The 16,987-nt window shown below is 43.4% G+C and overlaps 1 protein-coding gene and 1 long non-coding RNA gene across 5 annotated transcripts; one reads left to right on the top strand and one right to left on the bottom strand.

Moving 5' to 3' along the window:
• Positions 1–89: 89 nt before the first annotated feature.
• SKP1 (S-phase kinase associated protein 1) lies at positions 90–15,019 on the bottom strand. Of its 4 annotated transcripts, none has more exons than XM_023936073.2 (6): positions 14,911–15,019; positions 6,496–6,592; positions 4,179–4,252; positions 2,924–3,067; positions 2,144–2,284; positions 90–1,362 (listed from the first exon to the last, which is right to left on the bottom strand). In XM_023936073.2, the coding sequence occupies exons 2-6, from the start codon at positions 6,590–6,592 to the stop codon at positions 1,327–1,329; spliced, it is 492 nt and encodes a 163-aa protein (XP_023791841.1). In that variant the 5' UTR covers positions 14,911–15,019; the 3' UTR covers positions 90–1,326. The 4 variants fall into 4 exon arrangements, with proteins under 4 accessions (XP_023791841.1, XP_023791840.1, XP_023791839.1 ...); XM_023936072.2 differs by lacking the exon at positions 14,911–15,019 and adding an exon at positions 14,493–14,783; XM_023936071.2 differs by lacking the exon at positions 14,911–15,019 and adding an exon at positions 9,208–9,578.
• Positions 9,547–13,416, top strand: LOC147650365 (uncharacterized). The gene is made up of 2 exons (XR_015276823.1): positions 9,547–9,839; positions 11,577–13,416. It is a non-coding gene; the product is annotated as an uncharacterized LOC147650365 (long non-coding RNA).
• Positions 15,020–16,987: the final 1,968 nt, after the last annotated feature.

Raw genomic sequence — 16,987 nt, 5'->3', positions numbered from 1 at the left:
ATCACTGCCTCAGTGCTATTATTTCTACACTCAGTAATTAGTGACAGTAAAATTATCTAGTTCCAAATAACTAGAACCATTTGCAAACAAAAGTTTAAAAGCCCTTTATTAATTCAGAAGTGAAACACCAATATTTCAAGTGAGATAAGTATGTTTATTAAGGTTCATTCTACTCTAAGGTTTATACAGAGAATGGAATGCAATACAAGCTAAGAGCACACCTCAAAGATCTACCACACAACCATCCCCTACTCCCTATAAGGGAACTGTAAAAAAAAAAAAAATCAAAATAAAAATCAGAAAACCAGTTACTGCCTAACTAGTTGCAAGTGGCTTTGTCCAAAGAAGTTAAGATTGATATTGCATTAGCTTTGTATGCAATAATTAAGTCCCTAAAAGCTGAAGTATCACAGAGGCATAAGATTTCCTGTGGACACATGAAACCATGTTTCCAAGAGCTACATCACAAGGGTCTTTAAAACTGCCTAAAAACCAGCCACTAATGGCATGCAGAGATCAATAATATTTACTTTGGTAATGTCAGTCATTTTTGGTCAAATCTGGATTCCACTTTAAACAGTAACATGTATAAAAACACACCCATCCTGTGCATAAAGCAACACACTTTATTTGCTATCACCTAGAGGCAGGTCTTCAAGACATGGCTGAAGTATTCAAATTTAACTGTCAGGAGCTTGTTTAGTTCTAAATCACATTTTCACTAGTCTATAAGGCAAGACTAAAAGAACAAGAAAGTGGTCAAATATTTAATTGGTTTTTTAAATGCAGGACAAGAACCATCTTGAAAATTATATAGCTTTAAGTAACACTAACTTTTTTTCCACAATGTTTTTGTAAGAAATCCAGTAACTTTTTTACATTATTTAGTTCCCCAAGACACATTCTGGTTTGTTTTTCTTTCTGAAGTTATCAATACCCTGTGTTTTGCCCATCTTGATGAAGAAGTCATAGATGTTTTTATTTACAACAGTCAATCCTTAGCACTATAACTGGACTTCAACAGTTTAAAAGTAATGCAAGTGAGTGCTACTTCCCATACAGAATCCTTAAGTGCTACTTCCCATACAGAATCCACACTTAGTTCAGTTTTATTCATTGCAAAATAAAAAGACATCCAATTACACTAGTAAAAACTCAGATTTAGATCTGTACTCAAAAAAAACACTACACATGCAAAGGGAACAACATCCTGCTAACACAACTTCATTTGCTGCTGCATTTGTCTAATATTAACAATTATGAACAGGGCAGTGCAACTAGTATTTGGAACAATCCTTACAGTGTTCGAGTGTCAGGCACAATACTTCATTTCTCTTCACACCACTGGTTCTCTTTACGTACCTGGAAGAGCATTTTAACTGTTAGTATGTTGCAGTGAAATTCTAAATTGTAAAGATCCATAAGCATCCAGGATTATTCACTGCAGGGAGACAAACTTGGAGCAGCTTTAATTTTTCACACAGATTTTGCAATTATAAAGTCTATCTTCTGAACTGGCCTGTTTTTCAAGGTAAGACAGGTTTTTCATAACTAGGTTTGATCATATCTGAAATTCTCCAACCAAGTAAAGGAGAAGTAAATGGAATATCTTAAGTCTACGTTGTTTGTTTCAGGACACAGCATCGAAAAATACCCAAGTCCACAACTCATTCCCTTGTATTGAAACCAGGCATCTTGTTCTGCTTTTTCCCAGCTCTGCCATTTTTGTAGTTGGTTAGTTAGTCAACTTTTAAGATCAGTGAGTTTGCTACTTAGAGAACCCAAACTTACCTTTCCAGCCACATGCAGCAATACATCTTCAGCATTCCTACTACAAACCCAAACCATCAAACTGTCACACAGTCCTACATGCTTTCTTACCAGACATGTTGGAGCTAGAAAAATCAATACACTTTGTTTTGACCTTTTCAGGTAATGGCATGCAAGTGTGGTAGACACCAAAAAGTCTTCTGCTAGTAGCACCCCAACTATGAGGAGTTGAAGCATTCATTTACGTTTCTTGGGAACAAATCTGTTGCATCACAAATTGTGTTACAAAGCACCACACAGTAAAACAAATTGATTTATGAAGCACCACAGCACAAACAGCCAGCTAGATTATAATTAAACTTAGACCAAGTACCTGTGCTTCTTCCTCTTCAGTGAAGTCATTCTTAATATTGAATGTCTTGCGAATTTCTTCTGGAGTTTTTCCCTTGATCATGTTTGCCACTGTCTTGCATGTGACATCCAGCAAACCTTTGATGTCCAAGTAATTTGCAGCCTGTAAAAGAGTTTTCAGATTTAAAGCTTCCATATCAATCTTCTGCCTCTGTAGATGCACTACCAAAGTTAAGTTTACTCTGAAATTTTAGAATATGTATGCAAACAGATCATCTCCACTTTGAGAAGCTTCTAGCTAGAACCCTCAAGGGACAGTACCTAAAACTTGCTTGGCAAACAAGGTTTTGTACCATGAAAAACACTCCTTCTGCTCCGCCTTTTACAAATAGCTTTCAGAAGTCTGCAAACATCCAAGACTTTCAGTGTGGCAGTACTGTTAACTAGCCAAGGCAGGTAATGTTGGCTCACAGGTAAAAATTTACAAAGTTAGATTTTCATTTTTATGCAGATCTCCAGAACTCTATAACTAGTAATAAGCTCTCAACTTGGACTTGAGAACCACAGAAAAGACAGTGCTACTTAAAAAAGTATACTGATTGATGAGCGAGTATAGATTAATGCCAGAATTAAACTAACAAGCATTCCAACATCCTCAGCAATTTCAGCCAATACTTACCAGAACCACCTGCCCTCCCCACATCCCCGCTTCCAATGAAGTAGTAACTCAAGAATCATGAAGGCTTTATTTCTCAAGTGCATAGCAGAGCTTCACAGGCACAGCTTTCCTGAGGACACTCACCAGGATAAGTTCAAAAAGTGTTCCTTGGTCTACTTTCAGAAACTCTTGATCCCACACAGGGATGTCATCTGTTCTCTTTTCTTTGTTCTCATCATCCTCAGGAGGAGGTGGATCATCCTTGTGATGGGTGCACCACTGAATCACCTAATTATGGTTTTAATATTAAAAGTTTTATCCAAGTGATTCTCCCAATTAAACCCCAATTGTAACTTAACTTCATTTTGGAAGAAATGAACTTTTTTCTCAAGACTAATACTAAATTCCTGTATGAACATGCTCAAATCCCCAATATTTTCATTTTAGAACAACTCATCTCCAATTCTAGAATACAACAGCTTTCAGAAATCCCAACTGAGTTAGGAGCATGTTAATTCCTTAATCTTAAAAGCCAGCTGCTGGTGCTATATAGTTATTAGTCTGTGCTAAGATACATGGGCTGTACAAAGAAAACTGAAACCTCATTTTGCTGTATTTAATCTGTTTGCAGAAACATACTTTGTATTATTAAGCAGACCACTACACAAGGGAAGAGTGCAGAGTGGTAATAGCTACCAGCAGGTCATGTTCACCCCAGTACAAAGTTCAGCCAGCAAGTTTGCCATTAGTGTTGGTTTGGGGTTTGTTTTGTTTTTTTATTTGGGAACATGCAATCTCGTGACCCAGACAAATAAAATGAGCAGGGACCTACTGCAAGCAAAATCCTGTTCCATTTCACCAACCCAAGAGACTTCACAAGTTTAAGTTGAATCTTGGACACCACATGACTACACTCTTCTCCCTTGACCCAATGACCATGGTCTATTAATGAATTTAATACCACCAAGCACACAATGTCTCAAGCACTGTCACTGCCACCCAGACACAGCAACTGCCACTGCCAGTCACTCTCATCACTGCCTGTCCCTTAATCTTTTCTCCAAACATTTGCATCTCATGAACAGCCACCTCACTTCACATAATCCAATTAAAATCAGTGCTTTAACACCATGAAATGCCAGTGTGCACAGATGCCCAGCAACACTTCCTTAGGAAGCCTATCTGGCCTCCAGCTGCTGTGCCAGGTCAACTCGTATATGTATTCTGCCATTACCCACCTGCCAGCCTCAGCCCACATACCTCTGTTCATGCACCTTGATTTGGTTAAATTTGTAGCACATGAAAAATATTTTTCAACTAATAGTTCATAATTCCCAACCCCAAGAAGAATTTCATTTTTCTTTACTGCCATGCAGCACAACCTCTTTCATCAACTTACCTTTTTTAAGATGGCTGCATTAACATTTGGAAGAGGGACTGGGTCATCATCACCTTCATCATCCATTCCCAAATCTAAAAATGGAAAGGTGACTGAGTGATTGGCAGACAAAAGCACTAACTGAATTGGAATGCTTCATCAGTTCTTCACTATTTTGACAACACTGAGGTTGAATGATTGGTAGCAAAGGACCTCTAAACTGTGAAGTCAGGAGCTTTTGTAAGGCTTTGAGGAGCTATGGCTGCATTATACATCCTAGGTTGTAACCAAGTTGAGGTTAAGTGGTTGATAAGGCTCCCCCATCAAATGAGAGCATCTACAAACCATCAACTAAGCAGTAGTGTTCTGAATCTGAATTCAGCTGCTGAACTATCTGACAAACCTTTGTGTATTTTTACCACTCACACAGTTTCAACCCAAAAGTCCTCACTGAGGGCTCCCATTCAATATATGATTAAATAAGAATTCAAATCTACTGTGATAAATAGACACCATGTCTCGTCCCCTGCATGATCAGGAAATACTGTAGCCACAGAAGTGCTGCTCTCAAGCTCTGAATCACTTGTACCAACCCTGCACCAGCTGAAAAACTTCACAGAGTAAGACAGCAGCACAAATCCTTCCATCAAAAAAAGCACTTATAAAGCATGCTTCCAACACTCCTTGTTTTAAGAGCTTGTCAGCACTCTCCAGAGAGATTTGGATTTGTCCCCTTGATATGATCAAGGAAATCAGTGTAAAAATTAGGAGAAAAACATAACTATAGTTTTAACTTGATACACAAAACAAATACCACATTTGCCATCTTTGATTAGAGAAGGTGCTTTTTTTCTTACCCAAATGCTAACAGTTGGATGACACCCCAAATGTCAAAGACATCTTGTAATCAGTTATGTAACTGAGTAATGATGCAGACCTTCACTCATTACATGCACAGATGAGCCAATTCTCTACCACCAAGGAACCTAATTTCTAATAACATATGACCATCATCACTCCTCAAATTTGTACGTGATAAATACCCTGTACTTCTATATTTAGACAAATCTGCTACTGTTGTTATCAGTGGGATCCTAGTTAACACTACTTTTTTGTTTGAAATGACTCCACAGATTCAGAACTGAAACACTGTCATTAAAAGATGCCGAAATATTTCAAGCAATATCTGAAGTTTAGTCAACTCTGCCTGACTTGTCACCATCACCTCTGAAGCAGCAATTTCACCTGTTAGCAGAAAATTGATTATTTCATTGGTGGTCCTGTGGTGCTCAGTAAAACCCAAACTTCCAGCTCCCCCCCTCTCAGCTGAAGCACCCATCACACAAAACATTAACTGATGCTCAGCCATGTGCACTGAAAACGCACTTCACCTGTACTAAAAGACTGGTACCATAAACTGGTGTCTTTCTAACCTGGGAGAGAACCAAACTTACAACACTTCACCTGAGTAACTTCCCTCCATCTCCAGCTGAGTGTCACTAAACACCAGCAGTGACACAGCTCCTGCAGGACAAAACTGAGAACTGTGCAACCTAATGCATTCAATTTCCTGCTTGTGTTGCCAACCATGTTCAACAGCAGCTTATTAACAGAAGTGTTCAATGCCTGACATAATTCAACCTTATTTTTTCTGTTCTAAAAAGGTGTCACAACAAAACAAAGATTTATATGCAAGAGCAATATATTAACTACATGTTCAGAAATAATTGCTTCTAAGTTAATTCATGAATACATCCAAAAACTAGAAAAAAATACCAGTAAACAATGAGGATTTGCACTAGAGGGATTAGACAGTTTGCTCTGTATCCCAGCCATCTGGCAAATTTCCCCTCCCCCACCATGAGTTCTTTTGTTTCAAATTTATGTCAGCAGGCGATCAGACCTAAGTATTTATCCCAAATAATTGAACAGCATTCACAAGATCACAATACAGGTTTAACTTCAGCTCTTTATTGCATTGATTTATTATCTCCCCCTCCATACAAGTGATATTTACATTCTAAGACTGGTCTGTGTGATTAAATGAAGTTTTAAATATTATTAATATTCTATTTGCTTAACTCTCACAAAACTGAAGTAGACTGTAGGCAAGGCAGTGGGTTGCTTGTATTTTACTAACCTCCTGACAAGTATTCTTAATCAAGGCTTTTTACAAGAGCATGTGCACCCTAAACACTTTCAGCCACAACAGCAGGAGTTCCAGCTGTTTCAGCAGGAGATAGCAAGCTGCTCCACAGACCTGGGAGCCTTTCTCAGCACAGTACCAGCTTGTCTCAATTCCTGTCCAAGAGACTTCCTCAGGGTCTCACATTCTTACCTTCCAGCATAGTCTTTATAGTCACAGACTGTTTTGCAATTTCCACATCAACTTCGAAGATTTCTCCATCTGAGCTCTGCAGTTTAATTGAAGGCATCTACAAGAGAAAGACAGTTATTTCCACACAATATTCAGCAGATGTTACAAGTTTAGCTGGTTCAAAGATATGCATCACCTTTACTGCTGAAATTGTTTCTTCCCAACAGCAGATAGCCCAATGCCACTTAAGATACACTAAGATTATTCTCTTCTGGAATCAACAACCCTAAATTCATTAATCCTCATACTTAAAAACAAGGACTGATTAAAGTCAAACACTAATTTATGAGCCTTTTCCTTAATTTGAAAGCATAAAATACTCAGATTAGGCAATAGTGCTTTTCTTTTCCAGTACAACACTAGAGCTACCCTTCTCTTGAAATAAATTTTCAATGCTTCCAAAACACACTTGCCTTCAAATCCAAACAACTGCTCTTCACTTCAACTACTCAAACAATGTCAGATCTAAAAAGCAGCTTTCAAATGATAGCCTTTGGAACAGAATCATAACAATGAGGTTGGAAGGAATTCCCCTAGACAGGTTCCAGTCCAGCCTCCCTTGCTCCAAACAGAGTTAAACAGACCAGGTTACTCGGGATAAAAGGCTTTCTTCCAGAAAAGTGTTTGGTTTTCTGAAGAGATTAGAAAGCAATAAACTCTTACAAGGAAGGCCTTCAAAGCAGGAAGCAAGATCAGTACTTCATTAGTATCTGAGATGACCATGCATTTTAACAAAGTTCCTCAAACAAACTGTAGTAAGACTTACAATAAAGAGGCAGCAGCCTTGAAAGATGTCATTAACAGAAACACAATCAAATTTTACAAAAAAGCATCACTTCAGATAGGTAACAACTCAAAGCCAGAAGAAAAGCACATGACACAGTAGCGAAGAGATTACAACTTCTGTCTGAAACTACACATGCAGACTGTGTGGTGTATCACTACGCTTGAGCCAAGCAAAAGACACTATAAACACAACTGTCTGGCCAAATAAATTTTATAAATTTACTCTCAAACAGCTAGTAGGATGTGTTCTAAGTTACTTTACCACTCAAAATATTTGTTAGCAGCAAACCATTGCAACAGTTTCCTTTTTTTTTTGGTCCTCAAGTTACCTGCTTCAAGATCACTAAAGCATGTGTTTGCACAGCCTGCAACTACTGTAAACAGCTCTGGGAACAAAGAATTTCAATTAAATTTTGAATGTTCTTCCCCCACCAAACTCACAAGCTTCACACACTAGTTCCTCACAGTAGTAGCTGAGCTATCAACAGTTAACTAACTGGACCACTTGCAGCAAACTTGAATTACCTCTCTCTGAAAGCTCATCAGTGTAGTGTGACTGAGCCTGACAGCCCTGTGCAAACCTAGGCCAAGGGAGGCTCGGCCAACACGTGTTATTAAGCAGCTCACACCAGCCCCAAGTCCTCATTGCTTTAATTTCCATTTGGCAGTGAACAGCCAGTTAATGTTTACACAGCAACGTAACCCTATATAACAGTGCTACTTCTAATTAAGATGGGTGTTCTGGAGGAACATGATTATTCCAAAGGTGCAAGTGTGCATGTGTGTATAAGTATATGTGTATATATATATATATATATATATATATATAAAACCAAAATCTTTGATTAAATCACAGTTCTGGGTTAGCAGTTTGAATGATGTTCTGGGGAAAGTGCTGTAGGCACACATTTTAAATTTAATGCATCTGTTCTTGCAGTGACTGCCTGGGAGCACTCCAGAACAAACCCAGCTCCATTGCCAGCCTCTCTGTGCCTGGGCTTACATAATGCTGCACAGCAGAGCCGGCCAGGCAGGGTTGCTGCCTTAGCCAGGGGAGACCCTGCAAGGATATTTCCCTCCCATCACCCAGACCCACTTTTAACATGAGCTTTAGTCATTGCTGAGAGTCTGAAACAGGTAGAATGAAGTTAAACTACTACCTTATCATTAACAACCCATCAGAATACCACAGAACACAGTTTCCTAGAAAACAGGGGGGGTGTAAAATTGATTTCTAGCAAGCTGCAGTACAGCTCTGGCAGGTGACAGTCTCTGGGCAGCAGCACCACAGGGTGACTAAGCAAACCAGTCCTAAAAGCTTTATTCGACAACAGCACAACAGGCTGGGCGCCGGGCTGAAGCCAAACCTGAATTACAGCGGTAATTTACATGTCTAAGCCTGAAACGCCGAGCTCAGCCACCTACAGCTGCGCCTCCCAGCGCCATGCCGGATGGATGCCCGCTGCTTCCCCCTCACCTCCCGCGTCAGCGCCGGTAACCAGGAGCCAGGTAACGAATTCACACCTGAGGCGCGGCCTCTCCGAGACACGGGGGGGCAGAGGGAGGCGGGAGGGGGAGGTACAGCTGCCAGGGAGCCGCGGGGGGGAGGCTCGGTCTGCTCGAAAGCTTCACTCGCCACCCCCGCGGGCAACGCTCCCCACACCGCCCCCGCGGGAGTTTCATTCCCGCACAGCTCGGGAAGGCTCGGCCCCAATGAACCCTGGCAGCTCCATCCCTGCACGGCCCAGAACCGCCCATCTTTCCGCCCGCCCCGGCCCCCGCAATCACCCCACGGCCTCCCGGCCTTCCGGCGGGGAGGCCGGGCCCGCCACCTCCACACAGTTCCTATTACTGGCCCCGCGCCTCCCCGCCCCGCTCGGGCCTCACCGTGAGGCAGCAGTGGCTCCGCGAACGGACCGTGAGGAGGCGGTGGCGGCTCTCGGCCCGACTGCGGCTGCGCTCTTATACTGAGGGGGGGCGGGGGAAGGACCCGCCTCTCACCGCCTCGCAACACCCGGGCTGCCCCGTGCGAACGCCTGAGCAAAACGCCGGACAGCGGCTCCCAAACGCTAAAAACCCACACTCGCTCCGCCTTCCGTGAGGGGCGGAGGGGGCAGCGGACCGAAACGAATTTGAGGGGACGAGCGGCCGGTAGAGAGTTTTTCAGGCAGCGTCGTAGTCGCGCCAGAAACCGCACAATAGACGGAGGCCAGGGCCCCTCCCTGCGGCCTGAGGGGCCCGGCCGGCCGCCGTGAGGAGGGAGCGGGCCCTCTGGGGTCTGGGTCACCCCCTGAGGGCAGCGTGGGGCTCTCGTGACGGCGGAGGGCGCCGGTGTCCGGGGCTGGCTTTGTGCCTTCCTGCGGGCCCGGCTGGCAGATCGTGTGGTGAAATCGGTCATTCAGGGTAACCCGAGCTCGCCCCAGAACGCCCACGCTGCGGGTTTTCCTTCACGGGGAGAAAGGCCGAGGCCCGGGGATAAGCGGGGTCATGGTGCGAGTATCTGTGGATGCTTCCCGCAGGTAAATACGGTGGAAACCCCATCGTCAGGGGTTGCTCCAGCGGCGGAAGTAATTTTAGTGGAAAAACAGCATTGAAAACTGGCTGCTTCAAAATTGTTCCAACATCAGACAACTTTCCTCAAATGAAGTGCGTGCGGAACCTTTAATGGAGCCGGAAATTGATTCAGCTCTGAGTGGTGCTCACAGACCCATCTGCCCTAGATATTGCCAGGAACTTCAGGCAGCTCAAACTCAGCCTTTTAATGCATCTCCAGACACCAGCTTTGCAAGCAGGCCCCGAGCCGAGGAGGAGAGCAGAGCTGGGCACCCAAACTACTTTGTGTTAGCACAGCCCCACCTGAGCACTGTGCCCAGTACGGGTGACCGCTGAAAGGTCACCAGTGTGTGCTAGAAAGCAACAAGTACTGGGTTTTCAGGGAAAAAAAAGGGTATGTGAAGGGTTTTCCTTTGTGAGGAAGGGCAGGGTATGACCCCTCATGTTGCTGTGCAGTGTCCAGGACACTGTTGCGGTGTCACAGCACACACTCCATGCTCTGCTGCTGAGCCCAGTTTTGCATCAGCTCTTTATGGCAAAATGACTTTTAAGTAGGCAAGATACTGACACAGTAGGATTCTGAGCACAGGATTCTGACCATTTGCTCTACTTTCACTGCTAAACAAAAATGTCTTAAGAACCAAAAAGCATGTTTTCGCATCTCTCCAATGCAGACACAGCTAGGGTGCCTGTAAGCACACTGATACCTGCAACAGCACTACACTGCAGAGTACAGCATCATTTATAGCCTCAGGCAGCACTAGGGGAGGTTCAGGTTGGACATCAGCAAGGATTTCTTCCCTGAAAGGGTTGTCAAGCATTGGCATGGTGGTGGAGTCACCATCCGTGGAGGTGTTCAAGAAACAACTGAACACAGCACTGAGTACTCTGCTCTTGTTGACAAGGTGCTGATCAATTGAGGATTGGACTTCATAATCTTGGAGATGTTATCCAATCTTAATGGTTCTGTGATAAGTCACAGGTTTTGCTTCCCTTGGGTCCCAGAGAGTCCCAGGCTTTGCACCCCACATGTTAGGGAACAAATGACAGCCAGACCGCTGGAAAATATCTTCTAATATGAAAAATTTTCCCAGGATTCAGAATTTCTTAGTTGAGAAGCTTGTTTTGCTCAGTTCAGTAGCCAAGCCTATGAAGTGTCAAGTAGTCCTTACTCCCTTCCCTCATTTTCTTCCTTCCCTTCCATCTGAGAGTAGGCATAGAATCATAGAATATTATGGGTTGGAAGAGACCTTAAAGCTCATCTGGTCCCACCTACCCCTGCCATGGGCAGGGACACCCACAGGTTGCTCAGGGTCCTGTCCAACCTGGCCTTGGACACTTCTGGAGTGGGGCAGCCATAACTTCTCTGGGCAGCCTTTGCCAGTATTTATCTCACATAACAAGTGAAACTACAATTAGAAAAGTATGTAATATTAAATACCTTGTTTATTTGGGCTGATTCTCTGGAGAGGTGTAAGACTCAGATTCTCAGCCAGGAAGGACCTCCTAGAGGTCAGCTGATAGCCAAGCTGTTCTACATCAGCACAGATCACTTAGAACAGACTTCTCTATAAATTCCAAAGAACTGTCGGAGGTGACTACCTGACTTGTGAAGCTTGTTTCATGGGCTTTAGGATGCTGAGCAGCTTGTTAGTCAGAGCAGACTTGAATACAACTCTGAGCAACCTGATCTGACTTTGCAGGTAGATCCAGGTCACCTCTGTGGTCCCATGCAGCCTGGATTACTGTGTGCTTCTGTAAGGTGTACTTCTCTGGAACTCTTCCTAACAGCTGAGTGAGTAGACAGGGGCCAGGTGATGCTTGGCAGCAGACTTGGACACTAACAGAAGTTCCTCAGAGATCCTGGTATTGATAACCACATAAGCTCTTTGTTCACCATTGAATGGGACCTAATTTTAATTTTTATGTACCTCTATATATAGAATATGAAGCCTCCAGACTACATCTAAGGTGACTTTTTGATTGTACCAGCATCACATTTACCTCTTTCTTCCTCAATCACACCATCTCATACTCCAGTGCTGAGAACCACATTCAGTGCACTAAAAACCAGTGCCTTTATTTTCCTTAAATTATTGTTTTTTATTTATATTAAAACTCACTGGTTTAGGGAATCAGACAATAACAGAAGGTGGCCAAAGGCAAACATATCTAGAAATTCTAAATCTCCTTTCCTAATGTTGCCAAAGACCAAGGTTTCTGATTTGGTTTGTGACTAGCAAGCACAAGCTCAAAGACTGTAAATCAGGCTCAGCAAAGGGAGAATGAGGTTTTCTCTCAACACAATCTAATGCAATCTAGGGACAGGCAGAAAGCTAAATTCCATGCTAATTTATAGTTGTAGATAAATTTAATTCAGAATTATACTGCTGATGAGCTTTATACTTGGTACAGTTCTCTACAGCTCTCCAAAGAGAAAATTCTATCCACGGTGGACTTTGAATTTTACTAATTTGTTGAATTAGAAGTCTGTGAAAGTTAAAACAGCAAAAACACCCCACACCCCAAAAAGAGGCAGATGGCTGTCACAGATATGCTATAATCACATGATAGCACCTCCCACTGTGCCCTACATATAGTACAATCAACCTCCCCAGCCACTCCAGCTGCTTCCCGTTATCTGTTGTGAAAAAGCAGCTGCTGCAGCGGTGATAGCCCAAGTCCTGTGAGTCAGTCAATATTAATGGCACAGAGCCCCCATCCCTGGCTAAAGCTGCAAGGTAAAGAACGAGATTGCTTTAAAAAGGGGTGGCTCAATTTCAATTGTTCTGCACATAGATAATGACTGCACTGCAAATAATCCTAAAACTGAGCATTGCTTCCCTGAGTGCAGAGAATCACACCATGTATCAGCAACAGGTAAATTACAATTAAGGGCCTTTGACCACTGAGAACATGGAGGAGAAAGGGAGCAGCTTAACACCAAAGCAAATACCTGAAAAGATTTGAGCAACTGAGCTTGATTTAATGCTTAATCAGATCCAGAAGAGCTCTGACCTACATAATCACAGCATCCCTAGGCTGCAGGCACAGCCAGTTGAACAGCCACACGGTAAGAGGGTTTAATGTGCTGAACACGAGGGAGCAGCATCCTGGACACAGCCCTGCATCTGCTCCACAGCCTGAGATTCCTTTCTTGCTTGCTTCTCTTGGGCAAAAATTAATATGTCCCCCCCTCTTTAGAGCACCTCGCATTCTACTTTGACAGAGAAACAGGAATTTTTTTTTTATGCTGCTAGTGGTGATTTAGAGACTATGGAGATAACACACTGATTGTTTTTCTATACAAATGTGATGTGGGGTTGTCAAAGTCTAATGACAATCAGGATTGAAAGAGCTCAGCTTTGCTCCATCAACAAGTTGGAAAAATCCACAGAACTCATCTTGGATTCAGTGAACCAGGGAGAGCAAGCCAGGGAAAGAGCCAGGTAGGACCATGGAATCTGAAAAAGAACCTCATCTACATGTAGAGGAAAATGAGACTTGCTGCAAAAATAAACCTTTTTTTTCAGGAATACAAAAGATGAGGAACATTTTTTAAAACAAGCAGCCACATCAAATTTGAAAATAATTGAACTGACTGGTGTAAAACCAGGGAACATCAGAATTATTCATATGAGATGGTAGAAAGACCCTGGCAAGTTCAAAGGCCTGGGCCACTGGTTTTTAGAGCAGTCTTGGAACAATGCAGCAGCAGAAGAGGAAAATTCTTGTTCTCAGTAAAAGTCTGAAAAAGCTAATTATATGAAAAAGCTAATTACATAAAAAAACTTAATTATTGCATTTCCTCTTAATCAAAATTTGTATTAAAGCAGCATCCTTGAGAAGCTGTCACTTTTCATACAAGTTGTACCCCAGCAATGCAAAATGGTGGGTAGCAAAACCCAGCAGTGAGAGTCTAGGTCAGAGAATCAGATTCCTAGAATAGTTTGGGTTGGCAGGGACATTAAAGCTCTTCCAGTTCCAATGCTCTGCTGTGGACTAGACCAGATTGCTCAAGGTCACATCCAACCTGGCCGTGAACTCTTGCAGGGATGGGGCAGCCACAGCTTCTCCAGGCAACCTGTGCCAGGGCCTCTCCATGCTCATAGGCAAGAATTTCTTCTCAATATCCAGTCTAGTCCTGCTCTGTTTAAAGCCATTCTCTCTTGTCCTGTCACTCCAGGCCCCTGTCCCAAGGCCCTTTCCAGTTCTTTTGTAGTCCCTTTAGGCACTGGAAGGGGCTCTCAGGTCTCCTTGGAGCCTTCTCCAGGTGAACACCCCCACCCTGGCTCCAGAGCAGAGGGGCTCCAGCCCTCAGAGCATCTCTCCATGTCTTCTTCTGATCTTGCTCCAGCAGATCCACACCCTTCTTATATTGGGGATCCCAGACCTAGACGCAGCATGGCAGGTGGGGACTCAGAGCAGAGAAGACACCAGTGGACTGACAAAGCCCAACAACTAAATCCTGTCAAGCTGACACCAAGTGAGATTTTTTTATCAGCTTCTATTTCTTCCTCTAACAGCACTCCCATTGCCCTTACATAACAGCAGGTATTTGAGATCATTTAAAAAAACCGAAGATGAAGAGGAGGAAGATTGAAAATAGAAATACCTACCTCAAGCCTATTTGCAGCAGTTATTTGCTAATCAAACCGTCACTCCACCTCCCCATATTTAAACAGTGATTTTTGTATCAGTTCTGCCCTGGCATCCTCTGACATCATCTGGAGCGCTCTGGAGGAGCCAAGCCCGGATCCTCTGGCTGCTGAGGGTGAGGGTCACCCACCTCCGGCCACATTAGAGCCAGTGCACGCCAGCCTTGCCGACACCAGAGGCGGGCCCGGCCGGGTCACGACGCGCCGGTCCCGACAGACGTGGCAGTGCCACGCGGTGGCGCCGGGACTCGCTCCGAGGGACGGGAGCCGCCAGCGAGCTCAGCCCCGCAGAGATACGCTCCCGAGCAGTCCAAGAAAAGCGCAGACTTTCTGTAGGTGGCCTTGAGAACGACCTTCAGTCTCACCGTATAAAACTTACCGTATAAATATCCTTGATATAAGAACGAGGGGAAGGGAACTGGGTTAGCTTCACAGGGCTGCCTGGCTCTGGTCTCCAACGCTGGAGCCGTTCAAAGTCCAAAAAGCAGATTCTGGGCTGGTTCTGACGCCACAGATGATAATGAGCACTTGCTTTGAGGTTTCAAAGTCCATGGGAATAAATACAGTGTGTTTCAGAAGTCAGCATTTTAAAATGCATTCAAAGCATTTTAAAAAGAGATTCCAGTGGCAAAAAGGACAGTCCAGTAAAATTTTGAGATGTCTGAGCTAACGCTGGATAAACTCATGAGCAGACAAACAGAACCCATCACCAGCCTCTCTCTCTCCTAGGAAGCTGTGGCACCCCCTCCCCTGGGCATTGTCCGCGCTCCAGTAGCAGCCGGCTGTCTTCCTCTTCCCCGAGGACAAACACAGCAGCGGAAAAGGAGCAGAGCTGCCTGAAAAGTGGGTCAAGTGCGGTATGAAACACCCACCATAGGATACTCCCAGGCAGGGCTTCTTCAGCCGCACCCCTTGGCCCCCATTTTCCTTAAAAAAGAAAGAAGCAAATAGAGTAGCCATCACTGCCGACTCCTGCGCTGATGGCCACGATAAAGAAGATTTTTCACAGCAAGGTTTAGGATTAGGCTGGATGTGGGGGGTGTTTTCTCAAACTCCTGAAAAATCAAGGCAGTTGGGAGCCAAGCTAAAGCCTTTCAGCCCAATCGATCGTGCAATTATCAATATAAACAGGACACTCCTCTTTTACAGTTCAGCACTTTCAGTTTTAAATGCATCATCTGGGAAAAAACGTAGCAAGTTATTGAAATTAAAAACCAAGTAAACTAAAGCAACAAAAACAAACAAAAAAAACCCTAAACTCCAAAAACCCAGATGTGTTTGGGAGAAATCTACTAAGGAAGATGTATACAGAAGTCAAGACAACCAAAAGCAAAGATTTAGTTTAATTTATACAACCTTGTGCAATGATATGAGTAGCTGCAAAATGGAGTGTTCTCAAAATCACTTTCCTGCAAGTTCTCATGCAGGATGCTCACCCTGATCACACTGCACCTCTTCCATCACCAGTTCCAGGTACTATTAGTGACTAATATTTTATACATTGTTTATACCAGCAGCAATCATTTCAGTCTTCATCCCAAAATTCTGTTCACCAGAGAGTAATTAGGAGATCAATATTCAACCCATCTTTAAGAATAAAGCTTTTAAGCTGCAGCATAGGTTTTAAAAGGCTAAAACATGCAGTACTGCCTAATTTAACATCAAAAGTGTTGTTTCAGCCTTTCTTTGTTGTCCACGTGCCAAAGCACTCTGGTCCCTTGCTCAAGAAAGCAGCCTGCCTTCATTCTCATCCAAAAGGAGTACAGCCAAATGAATTAGAGCACCAAAATAACTTTTCGTAAAACCACAGAAGGCTGACTCTTGAACTGCTGACTCTGCAGGGCTTTGTTGGTGTGTTCATGGGTACTGAAAGATTGCTACACAGTCCAGTGTGATTTTTACTTAACACTTTACCTGTTTCCCACTTTCTCCCAGAACACTTTGCAGAACACCAGCACTCTGTGTTATGATTGCTGTGGCACACAGAAGGCATCCAACACCTTATACAAGGCTTCAAAAATCACTGCTTGCAGACATTTTGCTCCAAAAATCCAAGCTCATACAAACCATGGTTTGGTTGCAAAAAACATGGAACACGTAAAAGCCATTTCTCAGGCAAAGTTTGCTCTAACCTACACAGCAACCCTTAAAACACATTAAGGGTTTCCAGGAGTGATCTGTATCCAGACAAAACCACCAGTAATTAGAGCAGTAAATGAGTATGGAACAGGTGCATAAGGAGGTAATGAGAGTGGAGGCACACCTTCAACTCCCTAAATTTGGAGCAGCATTTAATATGAAATTCAAAGTTGTGATCACACTTGCATTTTCATACAACCATTTTTCCTGAAAGAACAAGAGTACTTGTTCTTCAGCCCCCTCCCAAAGTCACAGCACCTCCAAGAGCAGGAACTGCACTCCAGTATTATTAAAGAAACAAAGAGGTGAGAGGGGAA

This window comes from Cyanistes caeruleus, chromosome 15 (assembly GCF_971803275.1).
Source record: "Cyanistes caeruleus chromosome 15, bCyaCae1.hap1.1, whole genome shotgun sequence".
NCBI lineage: Eukaryota > Metazoa > Chordata > Aves > Passeriformes > Paridae > Cyanistes > Cyanistes caeruleus.
Note: the sequence above shows the minus strand (reverse complement) of the source record. Positions and strands in the feature narration are given on the sequence as shown.